General features: G+C 42.1%; 1 protein-coding gene across 3 annotated transcripts in view; it reads right to left on the bottom strand.

Annotated features, from left to right (window-relative positions):
• Positions 1-1,764: 1,764 nt before the first annotated feature.
• Mug1l1 (murinoglobulin 1 like 1) overlaps positions 1,765-18,276 on the bottom strand; it is a 56,417-nt gene continuing 39,905 nt past the window's right edge. The window contains exons 18-36 of one of the 3 annotated variants that reach the window (NM_001037975.2): positions 16,487-16,670; positions 15,701-15,929; positions 14,839-14,965; positions 14,460-14,581; positions 13,932-13,983; positions 12,101-12,184; positions 11,660-11,836; positions 11,368-11,455; positions 10,178-10,334; positions 9,881-9,955; positions 8,960-9,140; positions 7,993-8,216; positions 6,428-6,646; positions 6,148-6,275; positions 5,034-5,124; positions 4,331-4,399; positions 3,397-3,499; positions 2,215-2,256; positions 1,765-1,904 (exon numbers count right to left, since the gene is read on the bottom strand). In NM_001037975.2, coding sequence (NP_001033064.2) covers positions 1,888-1,904; positions 2,215-2,256; positions 3,397-3,499; positions 4,331-4,399; positions 5,034-5,124; positions 6,148-6,275; positions 6,428-6,646; positions 7,993-8,216; positions 8,960-9,140; positions 9,881-9,955; positions 10,178-10,334; positions 11,368-11,455; positions 11,660-11,836; positions 12,101-12,184; positions 13,932-13,983; positions 14,460-14,581; positions 14,839-14,965; positions 15,701-15,929; positions 16,487-16,670 — 2,369 coding nt within the window. In that variant the 3' untranslated portion in view covers positions 1,765-1,887. Of the gene's footprint in view, positions 1,905-2,161; positions 2,257-3,396; positions 3,500-4,330; positions 4,400-5,033; positions 5,125-6,147; positions 6,276-6,427; positions 6,647-7,992; positions 8,217-8,959; positions 9,141-9,682; positions 9,760-9,880; positions 9,956-10,177; positions 10,335-11,367; positions 11,456-11,659; positions 11,837-12,100; positions 12,185-13,931; positions 13,984-14,459; positions 14,582-14,838; positions 14,966-15,700; positions 15,930-16,486; positions 16,671-18,276 lie in introns of those variants that run through there. The other 2 variants (XM_039107437.2, XM_039107439.2) reach the window with 2 other exon arrangements.

Genomic DNA, 18,276 nt, shown 5'->3' with positions numbered 1-18,276 from the left:
AAATGATAAGTAATAATTAAAAAAAGATACACATTGACTCTGGAAACACATTTTCCATCCTGTTTCCTTACCTAAATGGAGTCTAAAAATTTTTGGGGGCAGGAAGTTTAGCCTAATCTTCAGAAACGTTCCACTGTTAAAATCTCTTAGGAGACTTATTGTACTGGCTGAAATAATTTTTGCTATCCCTAAAAGTTAAATAACAAATGTTCTAAAGAGGTTGAATATATTTATAACCAGTCTGCCACAGTTTCCAGGAGACAGATCTGTTGTCCCCTTCCCACCACAGTGCTGTTCTTCATTCGTTGCCCTCCAAGGCCACCCGTGATTACACTACTGTGATAAAGACCCTCAGCCTCAACACATTTCTTCAGTCTCATGGTGAAATGAATAAACACTATCGTCTTGCTTCTGCTCGGACAGCCTTTTATTTACTGGACCATGCATCTGCCACAATCCACTTAGAAAAGGAAAGTTTCATCTTGATCCACTGATTGTCCCTGCCTCTTCAGGTTCCGTGCTGAGGGGGCAGAGAGGCTACAGAACACACAACCCAAATCAAAGCTAAATCAAGTTCTTACCTTATGGCCCCCAAAGCAAAACAGCAAGCCAGTGAGGAGTAGCCAGGTCTCACTAGCACTATGAAGACATCATCCAGCTCTTCAAGGTCCCATCACCTCCAAAAAGGTCACATCAACAACTATGGCCTTTACAGCTGGGTATTTGTGTTCAAGGTTTGACCCTCAGCCTGTGACATGCTGCTTTGCCACAGTCTCCAGAGCAACAGAATAACTAACTGTTAGGGTCTGAATCTCAAATAGTTCCAGAGGCTCATGTGTATAAACACCTGGTCATCAGCTAATGGTTCCCAGATTCAGAGGATGCCTGCCTGTTCTGGTGGGAGCGCATGTTTTGGTTCAAGGATGCAAAACTTGTGAAATGGATTCCTCAGACACCATAGGTCAAGAAGCAAACAGAACTTGGCTGGCCTAGAATTCTTAAGCTTCATCCCTACTGCCAGTTTTAACCTATATTCCAAAGATTTTTACACCCTTGCAGAAGAGCACCAGCTTGGGACCAACCGACTACTCAAACACCTCAACCTGTTGGAAAAATTTCTTATTCAATCTTTATGTCCTCTTTTACACAACTGAATCGATTTATCACTGTGGTCTTCAACATGTCTCCCTGCCCGTCACTCAGGATAGCCATTTTCCTGACACTAAAAGCCTCTTTTTTTGTCTTTGTAAAAAGTGTTTTTCCCAGGATGTATTATATCTCTTGCTTTCCTTCTGTGTTAGAAATTGAATCCACAGATTTGAAAATGGTCAGGTATTTTTTTTTACCATCAAACCATATTCCCTGCCTTTGGATTTTTTGAGAAATGATCTTGTTATGAAGTCCAGCTCACTTGGCACTTGCAAAAGGAGCATGGGTCACTCTTGAATTTGTGACTCTCCTGCCTCATCCTCCAGAAATGCTCTGAATGCAAGCTGGAATCCACATTTTGTGCTTGCAGTGTAGTCTTGTGTCACTAATACATCCATGGTGATTTTCCTATGGAGGCAAGGTTGCCACAGGGGTTATCCATGTCCGGAGCTCTGTTTTATTGAAGCAGTTGTAAAGTGTTCCCCATGCTCACAATATGTGTGCTTCTGTGTAGATGTCATCTCTGTTCATCCAAAATGTGGAGTATAGGGCAAAACACTGAGTACGGAGTAAATGTGGATTAAGTGGAGAAATAATCACAGATAGAAACTTGCTAGAATTATGTATTTATTTATCAAGCTTGTTCAGTATTTGTATTTCAGAGACAAACACAAATCACCTTCTTGAAGGTTCCCTGGTCTGGGGATTCCAGCAATGCCTTGTCCACAGATATGAGTTTCAAACATTTTGGTCGTCTGTGTATGGGGAGAAGAAAACAGCACGTGATGAGCATAATGTCACTGGGTACAGGCAACAAGGTTCTCTGGTGGAAAGCATTGTGGCCATGGAGGAGAATGGGATCCATCATATATTCTACCATAAACTACTATACATATTACTAAAGAAGTTACAGGAGTCTCCCAGGGTTAGTAGACAATCCAAAGGTGCACATTCCTGCATTTATGTTCAGTGAGAATTGTCTGAGCTCATCTAACAAAAGTTCAGGGTAGTTTTGAGAGGAAGGAGATCAAAGGAAAGCATGTTCGAGGAGTGCTAGGTGCTTACCTGAGCTGCAGGGGCTGCTGTATTCAGCAAAAGCCACTTCATCTGAAAGACATGGGGTTAGAACCTGAGAATGGGAGTTTTGAGAAAGGGGTGTGTGGAGGGAGGTGTGTGTGGAGGGCGGAGTGTGTGGAGGAAGAGGTGTGTTGAGGGAGGTGGGTCTTGAGGGAGGGGTGTGTGGAGGGTAGGTGATGTGTTGGACTGACCATTTTCCTCCATCAGGACCTGAATGATTGCTAAAAAGTCATCTCTCTGGGGATATCAGGCAAACCAAAGGAGGGAATTTCGCCCCTTGAAGCCACTGGTTGACATTTTTATCCTGGGTTGGCAAATGACTCAGTGGACAAAGGTGTTTGCTGCCAAGCCTGATGACCTTAGTGAGTTTAGCCTTCGGGATGTGCATGGCAGTAGAGAGCCCATTTCAGCAAATGGCCAGCTGATCTCCACAGGCAACGTGATGTGCCTACCTCTCACAAAATAAACAAACAAATACAACAACATTGGAGTAATTTACCCTGTGGAGAAAATCAAACACTTCTCCCACAGTGTTTGAGCAGAGTACTAGCTGCAATCCTTGCAGACCTAAGTCCTTTCAGATTGCATTCTATGTTTCTGTTTTCCTTTGCTATTTCTTGAATTCTTCTAGTCTGAAATGTTTGGTCTATATCTCTTCCCTTGACAGAAAGTCCTCCATTTAATTCCCCAGCTCTGGCATTGTGCTCTTTCTTTGATCACCACTGAGCACACGGGCTCCAATTCCCTCTCTCCTTTCTATTCCCACTCTAATTATTTGTGCAATTCTTCCACTTTCCATTGCTGTATTTCTAAGATTTGTGTGTCTTTCAACATTTAGATCCCACTTTGTAAAGTGTTTGGTCTCTTGGGTTACTTGGGCATGTTTGGTCCCACATGGTTGCCTGGACAAACAGGAACAAGTCATGAGTGGCTGAATAAACTGAAATTTTATAAATGGTTGTCTAGCCTACATAATATGTCAGGGTGTGAAAAACAATGGTTTTTACTAGTGGGTGTGATTGCATATGTCTGTAATATTAGCATTTGGGAGGTTGAGTCAAGAGGACTGAGAATTTGGGTCAGCCTGGGTTACATAGTGAGAAAGTGTTGTTTAAAAAAACCTCAAACAACAACCAAAACAACAAGTTTCTTCAGGGTCATCTCGCTCACCTGTCTCATAGTAGTCATACACTTTCACAATGGCAGGCTGCAGGTTCTTTACTGGGATGTCTTGTTGAATGATGAAGGAGAAGGACAGTGTCTGATTGGTTACCTGGGAAAGAGAGAAAAATGATCCAGACTCACAAAAGGGGCCAGTGTTTTTCCTCAGCCTGACTGACTTATGTGTTGGGTAGCATTTGCTCTCACACTCACTGTGTTCCTTAACTGCCCACCTACGTGGATGCTGAGATAGATTTTAGAGTGTAGGTGGGAGGAACTGAAGTACAGGTTCCTGGGACTATGTGAAGGTTTTCCAGTCTATTAAACCATCCCAAAAATCCATATTCCTCCTTAATGTATGATATTTGACTTTGTTCATTGTGAGGGTTAACCCTTTGACTTGCCAAATGCTAAGTCCCAGTGCTAAGTCCCTAATGAGGAAACAAGACTTAAAGATTTGTTTTACTACTACTACTACTACTACTACTACTACTACTACTACTACTACTACTACTATTACTGTTTTCTGTGTGTGTGTGTGTGTGTGTGTGTGTGTGTGTGTGTGTACTGATGGAGCCCAGAAGAGGGAATCAGATTCCCTGGAACTGGATTTAAAGGGAGTGTGAATTGGGTTGGCTTCAGGGAACTGAATTCTGATCTTCTGCAAGAGCAGTAAGTGCCCTTAACTGCTGAATCAGGTCTCCAGGCCAGAGAGAAAGAACTCACAGCATCATCTAGTAAGAGCGAACATGCCTCTAATTCTAATTACAATTGTTAATTCCTTTAGAATTACTTCTCTTCTGCTATGTGCCTCCCACATAGACTCACCAAGAAAGATTGCCCACCTGGGCATGTATAGGAAGGCGGGAAGGACCCTCACCTGACCCACATAGATCAAGGACTGCCATCTCGGCAGATCTAGGGAGGCAGGAAGGAATCGTACCTGGTCCAAATATAACAGGACGTTGTTGGTGGTCACTTCTGTTCTGCTCACATGCCCTAATCTTTCAAGCTGAAAATGAGAGAAAACAATGAGTTACTGCAAAAGCCAAGGCCTTGGGGGGTGAGAGAGGTAAATGAACTGTGGGGTAGTGGATGATAAAAAGGTGATGTTATTGAATTCACTTAAATAGATGAGAAAAATCTTTTTCAGTAAGAATGAAAATATATTTAGAAATTGTGACTGCTACTCTACTAAAGGCCTGACTGAATATGAACTCACTGAGTAATAGGCTTTTTTGACTTTTGTTCAAACATTAAAAGTAGTCACCCATCTGGCAGTTCTTACCCCATATTGCCTGTGCTCTCTGTTAATGATCTAAGCTTGTTGTTAATTTTCATAGTTCTTAAAACATCTGAAACTACACCTGCAATTTTGCCATTTATCATTTTCCCATGAATCATCATTGACCAGGTTCATCACACTTTAAAAGTTATCGTTAGATAGCTTGTGGACTCAGTGAACTCAGATCTCTTTCTTATGTTTCTTGTGCTGGCTGCTATCACAGTCCATACCGACACCAGCATTTTGACAAACCCAAGTGTGTTAAATTAACGGCTTTGACATGGGTTGACGTAATCATGACGGTATTGGTAGGCTCCTAGTCTGAGGATACAGGGAACACAAACATCTCGTCTCTGCCTACCTTCTTCACTGTTGGTTTCAATGGGATGAAACCAGAGAGCATCTTCACATCAGCAATCACCATGTTGGAGGCTGGACGGCTCCCCGTGTAACTACAGACCAAAGAAGTGCACAGGAGGAGTCATTTTAATAGTTTGAATCCTGCCTTCTTTGAGTTCCAGCAGTAATTCCTGATATAGCCTGTGTGATATTTTCCATATCTTAAAATATATGGCCTTTATCGTAAATATAAGTAGTTCTGAGAATAGATTGCATAAGACTATCATGTGCAGAGTGCATTAATGGCTGGGTCTTCCAGGCATGCTGGTAAGTCAGCAGTCTGCTTAGCTAGTAAGAGACCTAATGTCAAAAACAAGTATGTATGGAACCTGAGAGCTGATGGTTGAGGGCTGATATTGTCCTTTGTCACATGCACATGTACTCGTATGTGCTCATGCAGACACATACACACACACACACACACACACACACACACACACACACGGGCACACATGAAAATACAAATGCACAGGCACACACTGGTCCACACATACACACATACACACAGGCACATGTACATGCACATGTGCACACCAACACACACACACGCGTACACACACACACATGCCCATATGTATAATAAGTGTAACTATGAATGTATTCTCTCCATACAGGATCCCTTTTGTTTCTGCAGTTGAACCTCATTGATGGTTATATTTTGTACAAAGTTGTTGATGAGTGTCAGAGGAACTGACTATCTCTCTCCATCTAGAAAAATGGAATTATGAAAGACCAGGAAGGCTATTCTTTGTTGGTGAGGAAGAATAAACCATGTTAAGGGCTCCTGAAAAAGAATGATGTATTATTTTACAACAGTCGTGGACTAGAAAGGAACCCTAAATGCAGACTAATTAGAAATTATAATTTTACAATTCCCCATTGTTCACTTTGTTGAAGCACAGTATTTTCATTCATTTATTTTAACAGGCAAAGCAAAATGTTAATAAAGAGACCCACTTTAGGTATCTTTGAATGCGTCCCATGAAGAGTGTGAGGAAGACAGCCCTATAGTAGCTGAGAGACAGAGACAGAGATAGATGCTCATACAGAGACAGAGACACATGCCTATCTCATACCTGATTTCTAGTGAGATCTGGAAGCTGTTCTGGCCTTTGGGGTTGTTACAAGTCAGGGGTACTGTCTGCACCTTTAGAGCAAATGCAGGCTGCTGCTTCTCCAAGGGCACATTATATCTCAGCGTGGTCTGATAAGTAGTGAACAGAAATATATCACCTCCATTGCACTGTGTCCTTGGATCAATTTCCCCCAATTTGAGCATAGTGTGTGCAAAGTCAGACTTTCCATTTAGGGGAAAGAGGCTCACAGCTGCATACCCACAACTTCCCAGCATCTTACCTGAGCATACACACATCCTTCCCCTGACACACTGACGGTATAGTTCCCAGGAATGTATGGTAATGAGACCTGCTGCAGTAACAGACGATTACTCTTGTCTACTTGGAACTTTTGGGAAAATGACCCTGAAGATTGGACGGTCACCGAAGGAGTTTTCTGGCTTTTGGAAAAAGTAGCTGCTCCGTATTTGGACAGAGCATCGAGGGCCACCACAGTGTCCTGGCAGGAATGAATGAAAACGTTCAGGATAGCATCCATTTGGAAGGCCTTGAGCTCTTCCCAAAGTTTGCTCTAGCTGTGACAAACTGTCATGAAAATTCTATCTCTAATTATTTGAGCTCTAAACATTATTTCAGGCTTTAAAATAGAAACATTTGAGGGTCAAAAACCTCCACAATGTCTTCCTCCTTAGAGTATCTGTCATATGCAAATCCTCCCTAGCCAGAGGAAATAGATTAGATTTTCCTCCCAGCATTCATTGTTTTTCTCCTTTGTCCCCAACTCCCATGGTGATCAACTCCATCTCTCCACAAAACCACATCCTTGCTCTCATTGACAAACTTGTTTCTGCACTTCCTGAGGAATCAAGGACCCATAGCCAAGTGCCTGTCCTGGTTCAGTCTTATCACATAGAAAAAACTATGGTCTAGTGTTGTCCTTCACTGCCTTGTTCTTCAGTGGCATACTCTGTTCAAGTGACCTCCATGGTCCAGAAAGGATCTCTCTCACACGATCCTTTCTTATCCTAAGAGAACTTCAGCTGCTAACCTAAGAACAGGGTTCAGCAAGAGAGCAGAAACATTAAGCAAGGACTTTATGATCACAACAGGGACTGTCTAGTGAAAGGAAAGAAGAATAGAACTGAACTGCAGAGCAGGGTGGCTAGTATCACAGAAGTTTTCTTTCTAATACATTGTATTTATCCTTTAGAGGACCCTGCCATCTCACTATTAACTCTGCCATGGTGCCAGAATAACTGCAGCATGGATTATAGTCATTGTGGCAGATGTGTTTTGGAGGTGGAGATGTTATTACCTCAGGACAGCCCTGGTGGTTCCCAAGTATCAAGAGGTAGCAGAACCTCCTGCCAGCTTAGAGAGAAGCCGAGAGTGATCTATCCTACATAAGATTAGGAGAGCCTATCAGGAGAAGGGAAACAGCTGACCTAAGGTCAGTAGGGCAGCAGACATGTCGGTTTGGTCTTGGGTCTCCGTATGCTGTTCTAGGGTGAAGGAGCTATGTCTAGGGAGAGGGAACTATGCCTAGGATTCTGGATAATCCAGGATTTTGGCCACTGTTTTATATTAACGATTGGATCTGGGTTAGGAAGTTCTCAGAAACATAGGCCTGTTTCATCAATCCTGGTATCAAGAGAACTCCTGTGACTGGGTACAGGAACTAGGGCAATTTATTGTGGAATTCTATCATTACCTCACTTCCTACAGATGCAAAATATCCAAGAGTAACATTTCCTCGTTCTTCTCTTCTCTTCACTTTTTTATGGTTCCTGTGTCTCTTGTTCAAATCCCCTAACCCCATGTGGACTTTAAAGGAAAACCACCGACCTGTGTCGAGGAGAAGCCACCATAGGAATTCTGCTGCTTTGTGAGCCACTTGATGGTGCCCATTGACAAAGCCAGGTCTTCAGGGGATGGGGCTGGCTGGGCAGTGAGGCGAGCTAAGACGACATAGGCACTCATCTCTACTTCAGCAGAGGAAGCCTGGGGTGTGTACAGATAACCCTCTGATTTTGTGGGTTTCTGAGGTCTTTCCCAGTGGATGGAGTTGTCTTAGGGTAAAAATAGAGGAAAAAAATTAAAATTCTGAGTGGTGATTGAGTATAGGATTATATGTAGAAAGAAAGAACAGTAAAAGTTTGTAGAAGGTTTTAAAGTTTTCACTCACAATACACCCAGGTTTACTAATTTGCAGTAAAAATCTGCAGGTGGTGGGGATGGTTGTGACTGAGAAAGACCATGGACAGAAATATTGTGTTGTTAACTAAATTAAGTCCTCAATGGTTCTCTAGCACAGCTGTTGAAGAATCAATAGCAGACAGGACTCTTTTACTCATTAACTCCCTCACACCCAACAAAGGGTCACTTTTTCAGCGTTCAAACCAAATGACTTATTAAAGTTTGCCAATGGGTTCAGAGTTTCAGTTGAAATAGCAAAATCTCAAAGCATCTTTCCTCTGTGTGTTCTTCAGAGTCTTTGTTGCTCCAGATAGGAATGCATGTAGCAGAGAGAAATGCTAAGCTTTAACTATGCTCACCATTGTAACATAGTTATACTTGTGTGCATTCTACTGTGATATTACATTTGTTGGTTTTGGTCACACTATCAGGAAATGCCAAACAGAAGGCTTTTGTAGAGAAGGAAGACTCATTTTGAAATAGGGCAATCAAGGAGAAACTTCAGCGTGGCATAGAGCTGGGACTAAAATGTAATGCTATTTCCACTCTCCATGTGCTCCCCTGTTTTCCTTCAAGGGGGCTGGATGGAGATAAACTTGAGAACACACATTCTTACCTTCCTTTATAGCTTCCTTATCAAGGGATTTCAGGATTTCATTTCTCTTCTCCTGGTTCCCTGCCAGAGCGAAAGCATAGGCCATCAGTGCCTTGGTGTACACGAAGCTGCCATTTCCTCCTTGCTCTATGTTCTCCCAAGATGACTCTAGGCAGCTCAGGGCTTTGGAGACAACGGGATCCTGTTGGCAGAACAAGGTAAAATGAGCTATTTGGGAAAAAAAAGTGTCCTAGCAGATCCTGGGACAAATATGGAGGCTACTATGTTTACAGTTTTCAAATCAATCCTCCCTCTTCTCTCCTCCCATCCCCTCCCACTCCTCTCCTCCCTTCCTTCCACCTCCCCACTCTTCCTCTATCCCTCCCTTCCTTTTCCCTCCCCCTTCTTTCTCCTTCCATCTCCCTCCCTTCCTTTTTCCTTTCCTTCCCCCTTTATTTGCTCTACACCCCCTCTCTCCACTCTCCCCTTCCCTTCCTCCCTTCTTCCTCTCTATTCTTTCTTCCTCTCTCACCTTCCCACTACCTACCTCCCCTTCTTTCTCCCTCCCTTTCTCCTTCCCTCTCTCTCCACCCCTTCCTTTCTCCCTACCTTTCCTTCTTCCATTCTTTCTTTCCTATCTTCTTCCTGTCGTTGATTATCTGTCTACCTCTCTACTATGTTTTGGGAGCCATTCCTTTTTATAAACTATGTTTCATTTAAGATACAGATGAACAGGGACAGTACCAGAGGCTGTGATTTCAGGTTGATTTTTGTAACATATCCAGGATTTTGTTGAGCAAGTGGATGCTTATTGATGAAATCTGACAAGTGCAAAGCATTGTAAACAATAATAAAAATAAAAGCTTCCTCTTGGCTTCAGAAAGGATAGAAAGCCACAGACTTTACACCAGTTTGAATGCTGGAAAGCAATGTGGCACCTACTGTGTCTGGGAGTGAACTTTCCAGAAGGGCCATGGTTATATAGGCAGAGAGGGTGATTTCATCATCGACTCCCCCCTGCAAACATCAAACGAGTGTAGTCGGCAAAAAATACAGCAAGCAAGAAGTCTTCCCCGCTCATGGCCAATCCAGGTATTCAATGGAAGTTCCCATTTACATCCCCATTATGAGAAAATACATCCCAACCTATAGGATTATTCCTCCCCATGATAAGTAGTAGGACTTGACCTTGAGGAGTTACTAGGTCACCATGCTTATAAGCACTTCAGAAAAGATCACCTTCATGGCATTGTTGAGCAGTGATCCGGAGCTCCTGAAGCAGCCACTGTCCTTCTGCTGCTTGGAGAGCCAGGTGAAGGCGTCGGTGATGTGTGATTCGTCGATGAAGATGAAGGCTCGAGCTTGGGCAAAAGACTTGAGCACAAAGGCTGTGAGCCTGATGGGGGAGGGGGAGTGTGGAGATGAAGCCTTTGTTCTGAGGCAGCATCTCCACACATGGGTTTCCAGGGGCTAGGTTCACACTCATGAGCAATCAGTCTAAGCATCTTTGAGCAGGACAGCTGGACAGTGTCTCTGGCTACTCCCAAGTAGTCTAACATTCCTTGGTCCACTTGGATGGAGACGCACTAGGTGTGGTTTCAGGTGCTTCCTTCCTTCTTTCTCGTTGCTCCTATATTGTGCCCTCTGGTGTTTCTCTAACATATCTGCATGCTTATCCTAGGCTTCCCTTGACTTCCTATATTTCCTTTTGTAGAAAGAGGAATCTCCTTTCCTAAAAGCCAAAGGCATATGTTTTCTGCCTCAAAAAATTAGGTCCTTTTCTTGGTTTATCTCCCAGTCACTTTTTCCTTTGTCACCTGTTGGTTGGTTGTCTGTGTGTTTTATCTCACTAACACTGTCCTTTTGTTCTGTTCTGGTTTTTTGTTTTGTTTTTAAATGAGTAATTTTTTAAAAAAGATTTATTATTTCATGTGAGCACACTGTCACTGTCTTCAGACACACCAGAATAGGGCATCGGGTTCCATTACAGATGGTTGTGAGCCACCATATGGTTGGTTACTGGGAATTGAACTCCGGGCTTCTGGAAAAGTAGTCAGTGCTCTTAACCGCTGAGCCACCTCTCTAGTCATCAATAATACATTCTTATGTAATGTAAGGTTACATGAAGACTGGCAAGAGTTTTTCAAGTCTCAGTTATGAGCATCTTTGAAAGTTCAGTAAAATATAGCCAGGCATGGACTGATGAACGATCGTGGAGAGAAAAAGCCAGCTTACCAAAGCCATTAAAGCACATGGTGCAGAGTCAAAGGCTCAAAGGAATCTTAGTTCTTCAATTCATGATTTGCACTACCTCAAACATGTTCCTCTCAGGCCCAGGCATCCGCTAGATTTCAATGAAATTAGATGCATGTAGATCTGTCGTGAGGAAAGAGTTGAACAAGGCCAGGTACACAGTGGACTCCTCTTACCAAGTGTTTCCTTGACCCTGGCCATTGTGATCCCCAAAAGCACTGTAGGAGCCATCTTTGTGTTTGTAGTTCAGTTCTCTCTGATAACCTGGAAGAGAACGCTTTGGATGTATTCTAAGGAAACGATTACGGCAGAGACTTGCAGGTTGTAAATCTGAAGTCAGAGATACCCTCACATACCCTGGCTTATAGGACTGACCAAGAACACTGCTCAGCTCTCCCATCCAATGCTAAGCCCATTTGTAGAGAGAATGTTTACAAGAACAAGGCAGAGTTTCTGAGCCTTACTGACCAGCTCTGAGGTAACCAAGGGCCTTGGACTTGATCTTCTCTGTCAGCTGTTGAGTTTCATTCAGATATTTCAGAACATAGATGTTCGGAGCAAAAAGGACCATGTTCTGCTCCCCACAGCCATAAGGCATTTGGATAAGATTTTGTGTGTTTTTTATGGCTGAACTCAAGATATCACCTGGAATTGAGAGGGTGGGACATCAGAATAGCCATTATCTTTAAGAACAAAGTAATGTCTTTAATAGAATCCCTTCTCAGTGATGTGAAGGAGTTTAATGGGTGACATGTGCTGGATCCCAGTGTGTATTGAAGGGATCAAGTCAGAAGAAGGCTGTGAAAGAGATCAAGGGTTGTAGTTCGGAAGCTCTATTTGAAATCATGGTGGGGGCAGGGCAGTGGTAGTGAAGATTGTTCCAAGTCCCCCAGGGCTGGATTGACTCACCCATCACAGAGAAATGTGCTCTGGCTGAATCTTTCACTACTGTTGGTGGAAGCAGCAGAGACAATGTTTCCGATAGCTCAGCATCTTATATGCAAAACAGACAGGTAGATGATCATCTCTGTTCTCTGCATATCTAAAGTGCCCTAAGATCAGTGGCTTCAGAAGTGCACCCTAAGCTTTGATTTCTTGTCTCTCTCTTGAGGTTAAATATCACAAATCCACATTTCCTGGTACCACAGGCTTGTCAAGCTCCACTGCCTTCCCCTTTATCACCCATTGCTTTGAAGCACAGCATCTGTCCAAAACGAAATGTCTAAGCCTCTGTGACCTGTGTCCCTCTACTTCTATCAATGCCCTAATTAGTTATTTTGATAAACACATGAAAATATGTTATTTATTGAATTCAGGTTTAGGAAAACCCTGCTTATGTCCCTCTCCTATTACTCTACCTCTCCCTCTCCTGTCCCTCTCCCTCTCCTTCTCCCTTTCCCTATCCCCCTTCCCCTCCCCTCTCTCTCTCTCTCTCTCTCTCTCTCTCTCTCTCTCTCTCTCTCTCGTGTGTGTGTGTGTGTGTGTGTGTGTGTGTGTGTGTGTGAACTTTGACATAAGTTGTGTTTTCTGGGAATGGGGAAACTCAGTTGTGAAAATCCTCCATAACACTGGGCTATAAGCCAGTCTTGTAGCTTTTTTGTAAGTAATAGATGTGACAGGTCCTGGCCATGTGTGCACCATCTGTGGTACATAAGAAAGCAAACTGAGCCAGAGCCGAGCAAGCTAGGAAGTTGCATCCCTCCATAGCTTCTGCTTCCAGATCCCTGCCTGCCTTCACTTCATGATAGACAGTGATCCTTTAACCTGCTCAACAATCCAAGTTGCATTGGGTACTGGATTTTAGCACAAAGATGGAATTCTAAACAAAGCAATGTCTGAAGAATCATCCACCATGTCAGAATGAGTGAGTGAATAAATCCTGTGCTAGCTTTTGTTCTTTCTGGTTCCCTGAGGTGCTTGGGAGGCTCTCTGTTCTCTCCCTTGCACCTGTCATGAACGGCTTCCTACTGCCGTAGGTCAGTAGTGGGTAGATTACACTGTAATCAGTAACTGAGGGAACGCACAATTGACCAGTGGAAAGAATAGGACTTTTCTTATCCTATCTTTAGCTTTCTTTATGCTATTGACAAATGTGTTCTGAGTAGACACCACAAGCACTGGCTAAGAGAGGTGCTGGCCATAGAGCCATTATCGTGAGTAAACAGTCCCTGACCTTAGGTTTGTCCCTCATAGGGGATACTGAGCTTCCTCTTGTGTCAAGTGTTGCTATATTTCTTTTGCAATTGTTGGCTTCCAGTGAGGAGCAGGGATAAAAGAGCAAGGTATAAAAACAACTACTAGAGAACAATGTTATACTAAGTACACACCACGATTTAGCTTGGCTTATGTATGAATTTTTCAGTCATATAAATCTTTGTTTTTATTTATGATCTAACAAAAAAACAAATATGGTGTTTCCCAAGATATTCTCTATATTCACATCCCTCCCCCCTTTTAAAAGAAAATTTCAGTTGTGACCTCTTCTTAGTCTCTCCCTATCTATAACTTTCTAAGTATTGAGATTGAAGAAGAGGCTTCTGTATTCTAAAAGTAAAAAGGGCTACAGTGTGAACAATACTCTTGGGAACTGTATTGGGTAAGTGATGATCTTGATTTACAAGACTCAGTTTTGTTAGTTTTTTTAGGGTATGTAGATCCTGATTTTCTTGTAGGAATATTGCAAGATCTCTATGTAGGTGACTTAAGTTACTATCTCATTACTATTTTGAAACATTCTCACCTGATGCACAGAGCAGTGAGCTGAAGGTATGCTCTTTCTTGATTCCTTCAGGCTTGAACAAAAAGATAGGAAATTAAGACATGAGAAATCACTGAGTGTGTAAACACTGAGTGTGCAAACACAGAATTGCAGGATGCAATTTTTGTTTTGTTTTGTCTTTTGAAAGACAGTTTACTTGTGAGGCCATGGGCTGGAATGGCTTCAGCATGTGAGAATTTTGGCATGCCAGATCAAAATGAAGGTAATAGGGAAAGATAATAAAGAAAAAAGGGCGGAGCATAATCATTAGAAAGAGGTCTAGCTTTAGGAAGATTAACCAGTTTAGATTATCCCCCCTTACCCCATGCTTCAGTTAAAAGACTAGGAAGGGAAAAGAAGACAGAACACATATAGATTTAAAAGCAGGGTCTCGATAGCTATGAACTATGTCAAGGTCATATGTTAATATCTTTTATTTTCATGTAAATATAATCAACATTGCTCCCTTTTCTGGACTCTGAACACTCCTGACTGAAGAAGTTTACTCACCTCAACTATCAAGACCTTGACTACTGTGTCCTTTCTCCCGGTTTCAGGAACGGTGGCCACCTCAGAACCACAGGGCCCTGGTGACTGTCGTGCTTCCGCAGACACAGAGAAATTCACATTCCCTGAAACACATGGTCCAGAATGCTGAGTTCAGATCTGCCAGGTATTTGGCATCCACCAAAGGCCCATGATCTGCAGGGTATCTTCAGTTCTATGAGTGGGTCAAGAGCTTGTCTTGTATTGAAGAAGTTGCTAAGCATAGGCCAGAAGCAGCAATGACTGAGAGACTCTTGGGAACCCAGTGAGAAGACAATAACTGAAGGAACCTTGCTACACTCACCTCTTCTGGGTAGAGTCCACTTACAAAATGTTCACTCACCTAGAGATTTGGGAGTTACCAACCAGGATGAGGTGTGCCTCCCATTGGCACCAAGGCAGTAAGAATCTTGATTGTTCTCCACTGGGACAGCTGTGAAATCAGGAGAAGCTTCCAGCAGCACTGCCATCTGTGGCCCCACAGAGAAAAGAAATAGTAAACTAAATAAATGAAAAAAAAATGTTGCCATAGAAGGAGAGCATATCATGCATGGGGATATGTAGGCAAAAGAGTCCAGGAGGCAACAGAGGACATGCCTAAAATGTCATGTAAGTTACACAGAGGGCTTGCCTAGATTTCATCTGCAGATATATGTTTAGAACTTTATTTAGCTATCATCTATGTATTATCTACACAAACCATTGAGGAGATAATTACATATGTATCAATTCATATTTGTTTTATTTTGATGGCAGAACTACATTTACTGTACTAGATTGTTAGCTACTATTTTGAAGTATACACCTACCTCGAACAAAAGCAAAATGCACTGACAACAACCTCATATATCTATGTGAACCATGTCCTTTGATGGTATACAGAGGCTACATGGAATATCCTATCTCTGTCAGTAGAATAAGTGTTGTTTATTTAACTGGCCAAATCACCTAATTTTATGCAGTGTTCATATTGTTGAACAACCCTTTGCTCTCTCTCTCTATATGTGTGTGTGTGTGTGTGTGTGTGTGTGTGTGTGTGTGTGTGTGTAGCTAGACTCTGGGAATTGTATTAGCGTTTTGCTGACTGATCCAATACAATCTCTTCCTTCCTTTCTTTCTTCTTTTCATCTAAATCTTAGTTATAATTTACATACACTAATTGCTCTCCTCCTCTCTGGTCACACTTAATTCAGAAAGGTGTTTACCGGCAAGCTTGTAGGGAGGTAGTTCAGGACAGTGGCCTTGAGTGTGAAGGCTTCTCCACGGATCACAGAGTAGGGCATTGTGAGCTCCACAAAGAAGGGCTGGAAGGCTTGGAAAGATGCCACAGAAGAGAGGCCAAGACCAGTGTCATTGGACAGGCAGAGAGCTCCAGCCTTCCATTCAGTGATAGTGTCAGGGACTGTCATTTCCAGTTCAGTCACTCCTGAGGAGCTGGGAGAACGGAAGTGTGAAGCACAGAGAGAGAAACATGAGTTAGTTCTCTCTGAGATGATAACTGAGTGTGACGAGGCAGCATCCCATGAGCCCTTCAAAGGAGTGGTAGGAAGTGAACAGGGTAAATGCGGCTCCAGATGGAAGAATGAAATCTTGTTTCTCCAACTCTAGTTGGAACCGCCCAACATCTCCAAGATCATATGTTAGTGTAAAGCTGAGCAAAAATTTGAAAGTTTCTCTGAATTCCCATTTTCAAAATATTCAACAGTTTTATGATGTATATGGTCTGCTCCATGTATGACGGCCTCACCTACTACTCAACATGGTGATCCTGAATGGCTTTAACTATCAGAAAGTTCCATGATAATTTTTATGCACATTTTCTGGGAATGATGGAAATACATGTATTTTATAATTGGTGGGTTGATAAGCTATGGTTTTCTAAATGACTAATTTCCTTTGCTTATCATAAAAATTGTTGAATTAGAGAAATACAAGAAAATAAGGAAAAACATTTATACCCAACCCAAATCATACAAATGGAAATCACTTACTTTACTGTGACTAAATCCCAGATCCAGGTTTCAGGAAAATAATTCCTAATGGTCTCAATAACTGGATCTTTAGGTGGTGGATCTTTACGTGGTGGCTCTTGAGGCAGTGGGCTTTTCACTGCTACCACGGGCAAGCTCTCATACATTCCCCTGTCAGTTGAAGAATCCAAGGCCACAGCAGGTACTATTAAGTTACAATGGAAGAAATGAATACACAATGAGACACAATGGTACAGTGTTAATGTAGCTTAATCTTCAGTTTCTTCTTGACTGTTAGAAACTATTATGGTTACACAGGAAATGATGCCATGAATCACTCATTTTGGAGGAGACTAAGTAATATCTATGTCAAAAAGGTAAAACCTCGCCTAGAGCAGTTGGAGTTGGAAGGAACTATGAAACATATTTTCCTGGGTTGGAATTGGATGGTTAGTGAATGCTTAAAGATCTACGGTGCTCCGTAGGAGGAATGAATATCCCTAATGTGATCCTAGGTAACAGATCTCGTGGCTACAATGAGAATCACTCCAGACAAGAGCTGAATGATGTCTACATTGTCGTCAGAGATACTCTTGCCATCTTTTTTCTTTCTTAAGATCTGTAGGATTGACCCAATATTTTAATATGTTTTCCGTTTATATAAAAATTGAAATAGGTATAAGTACAAACTGTTGTGTTAGAAATAGAAAGTTTATTACCCAACAATCATAGCATTGGCTTGGGTTTGGACTGGCAAGAAATGTAGGAATTAAAGCTGGCGATTGAGGTTCTGTACTCTGCTTTTTCTCAAGAACGAGTATACATGCAGATTTAGTTAGGGCTTCACCTAAGTATTCCCTATTGACTTCTAAGCATGGAGTATCTCTCCCAATTTTTTAATTCATATACACACAGAGCTGCATTTCCATGGTCCTCCCCTGTGATCACCACAACCTGTACCCCGACCTCAGTCTTCATATTTGCCTTCAAGAACTATTTTCTAGTGTTTTACCTTCTTCACCCATCACCTTAACAGCTACAGGGATAGTTTCCCTATTATTCCACTGTTTAGAGTCCTCACAGTGCCTCAGGTTCTTTTGCTTTTAGAAACATGTGAAGACATTTCAATTTCCTTTCAAAACAGTATGAGGAAAATTAATACAGTCCAGTCAGAATAAGGTTTCATTTTATGTTAACAGTTATAATAATACATTTTAGTATTTAGAATATAAATGATAATAAAGATAAGGCTTCATGATTTCAAGTTATATTACAGAGGTAGAGTAATAAACCAGCGTGGTAAAGGTACAAAAATAGACATGTAGATCAATGGAACAAAATACAAGACCTAAACACACTCCTGTAACCACAGCCCTCTGATAATTGACAGAGATGCCAAAACGCACACCAGAGGAAAGACAGCATCTTCAACAAATGGTGCTGGGAAAACTGGATGTTCACATGTAGAAGAATGGAAGTCGACCTATATCTATGACCCTGCACAAAAATCAACTCCAAATGGATCAAGGACCTCAACATGAAACCTAAAACTGCCAGGGGAAGAACCATAGGCAGCAACCCTACAAAATGTATGTGTAAGACAGGACTCTCTGAAGGAGATCCATTCACTTAGAAATTAAGGAAAATACTTCACAAATGGAGACCTCACAAAACTGAAATGCTTTTGCACAACTAGGGAGCAAACAATTGAGTGAAGTGGAAGCCCAGAGAGTGGGAGAAAATCTTTTCTAGCTATACATCTGATAGGGAATAGATATCCCGACTATATAAAGAACTCAAAAAACAAAGCG

Source organism: Rattus norvegicus, chromosome 4, assembly GCF_036323735.1.
Source record: "Rattus norvegicus strain BN/NHsdMcwi chromosome 4, GRCr8, whole genome shotgun sequence".
NCBI lineage: Eukaryota > Metazoa > Chordata > Mammalia > Rodentia > Muridae > Rattus > Rattus norvegicus.
Note: the sequence above shows the minus strand (reverse complement) of the source record. Positions and strands in the feature narration are given on the sequence as shown.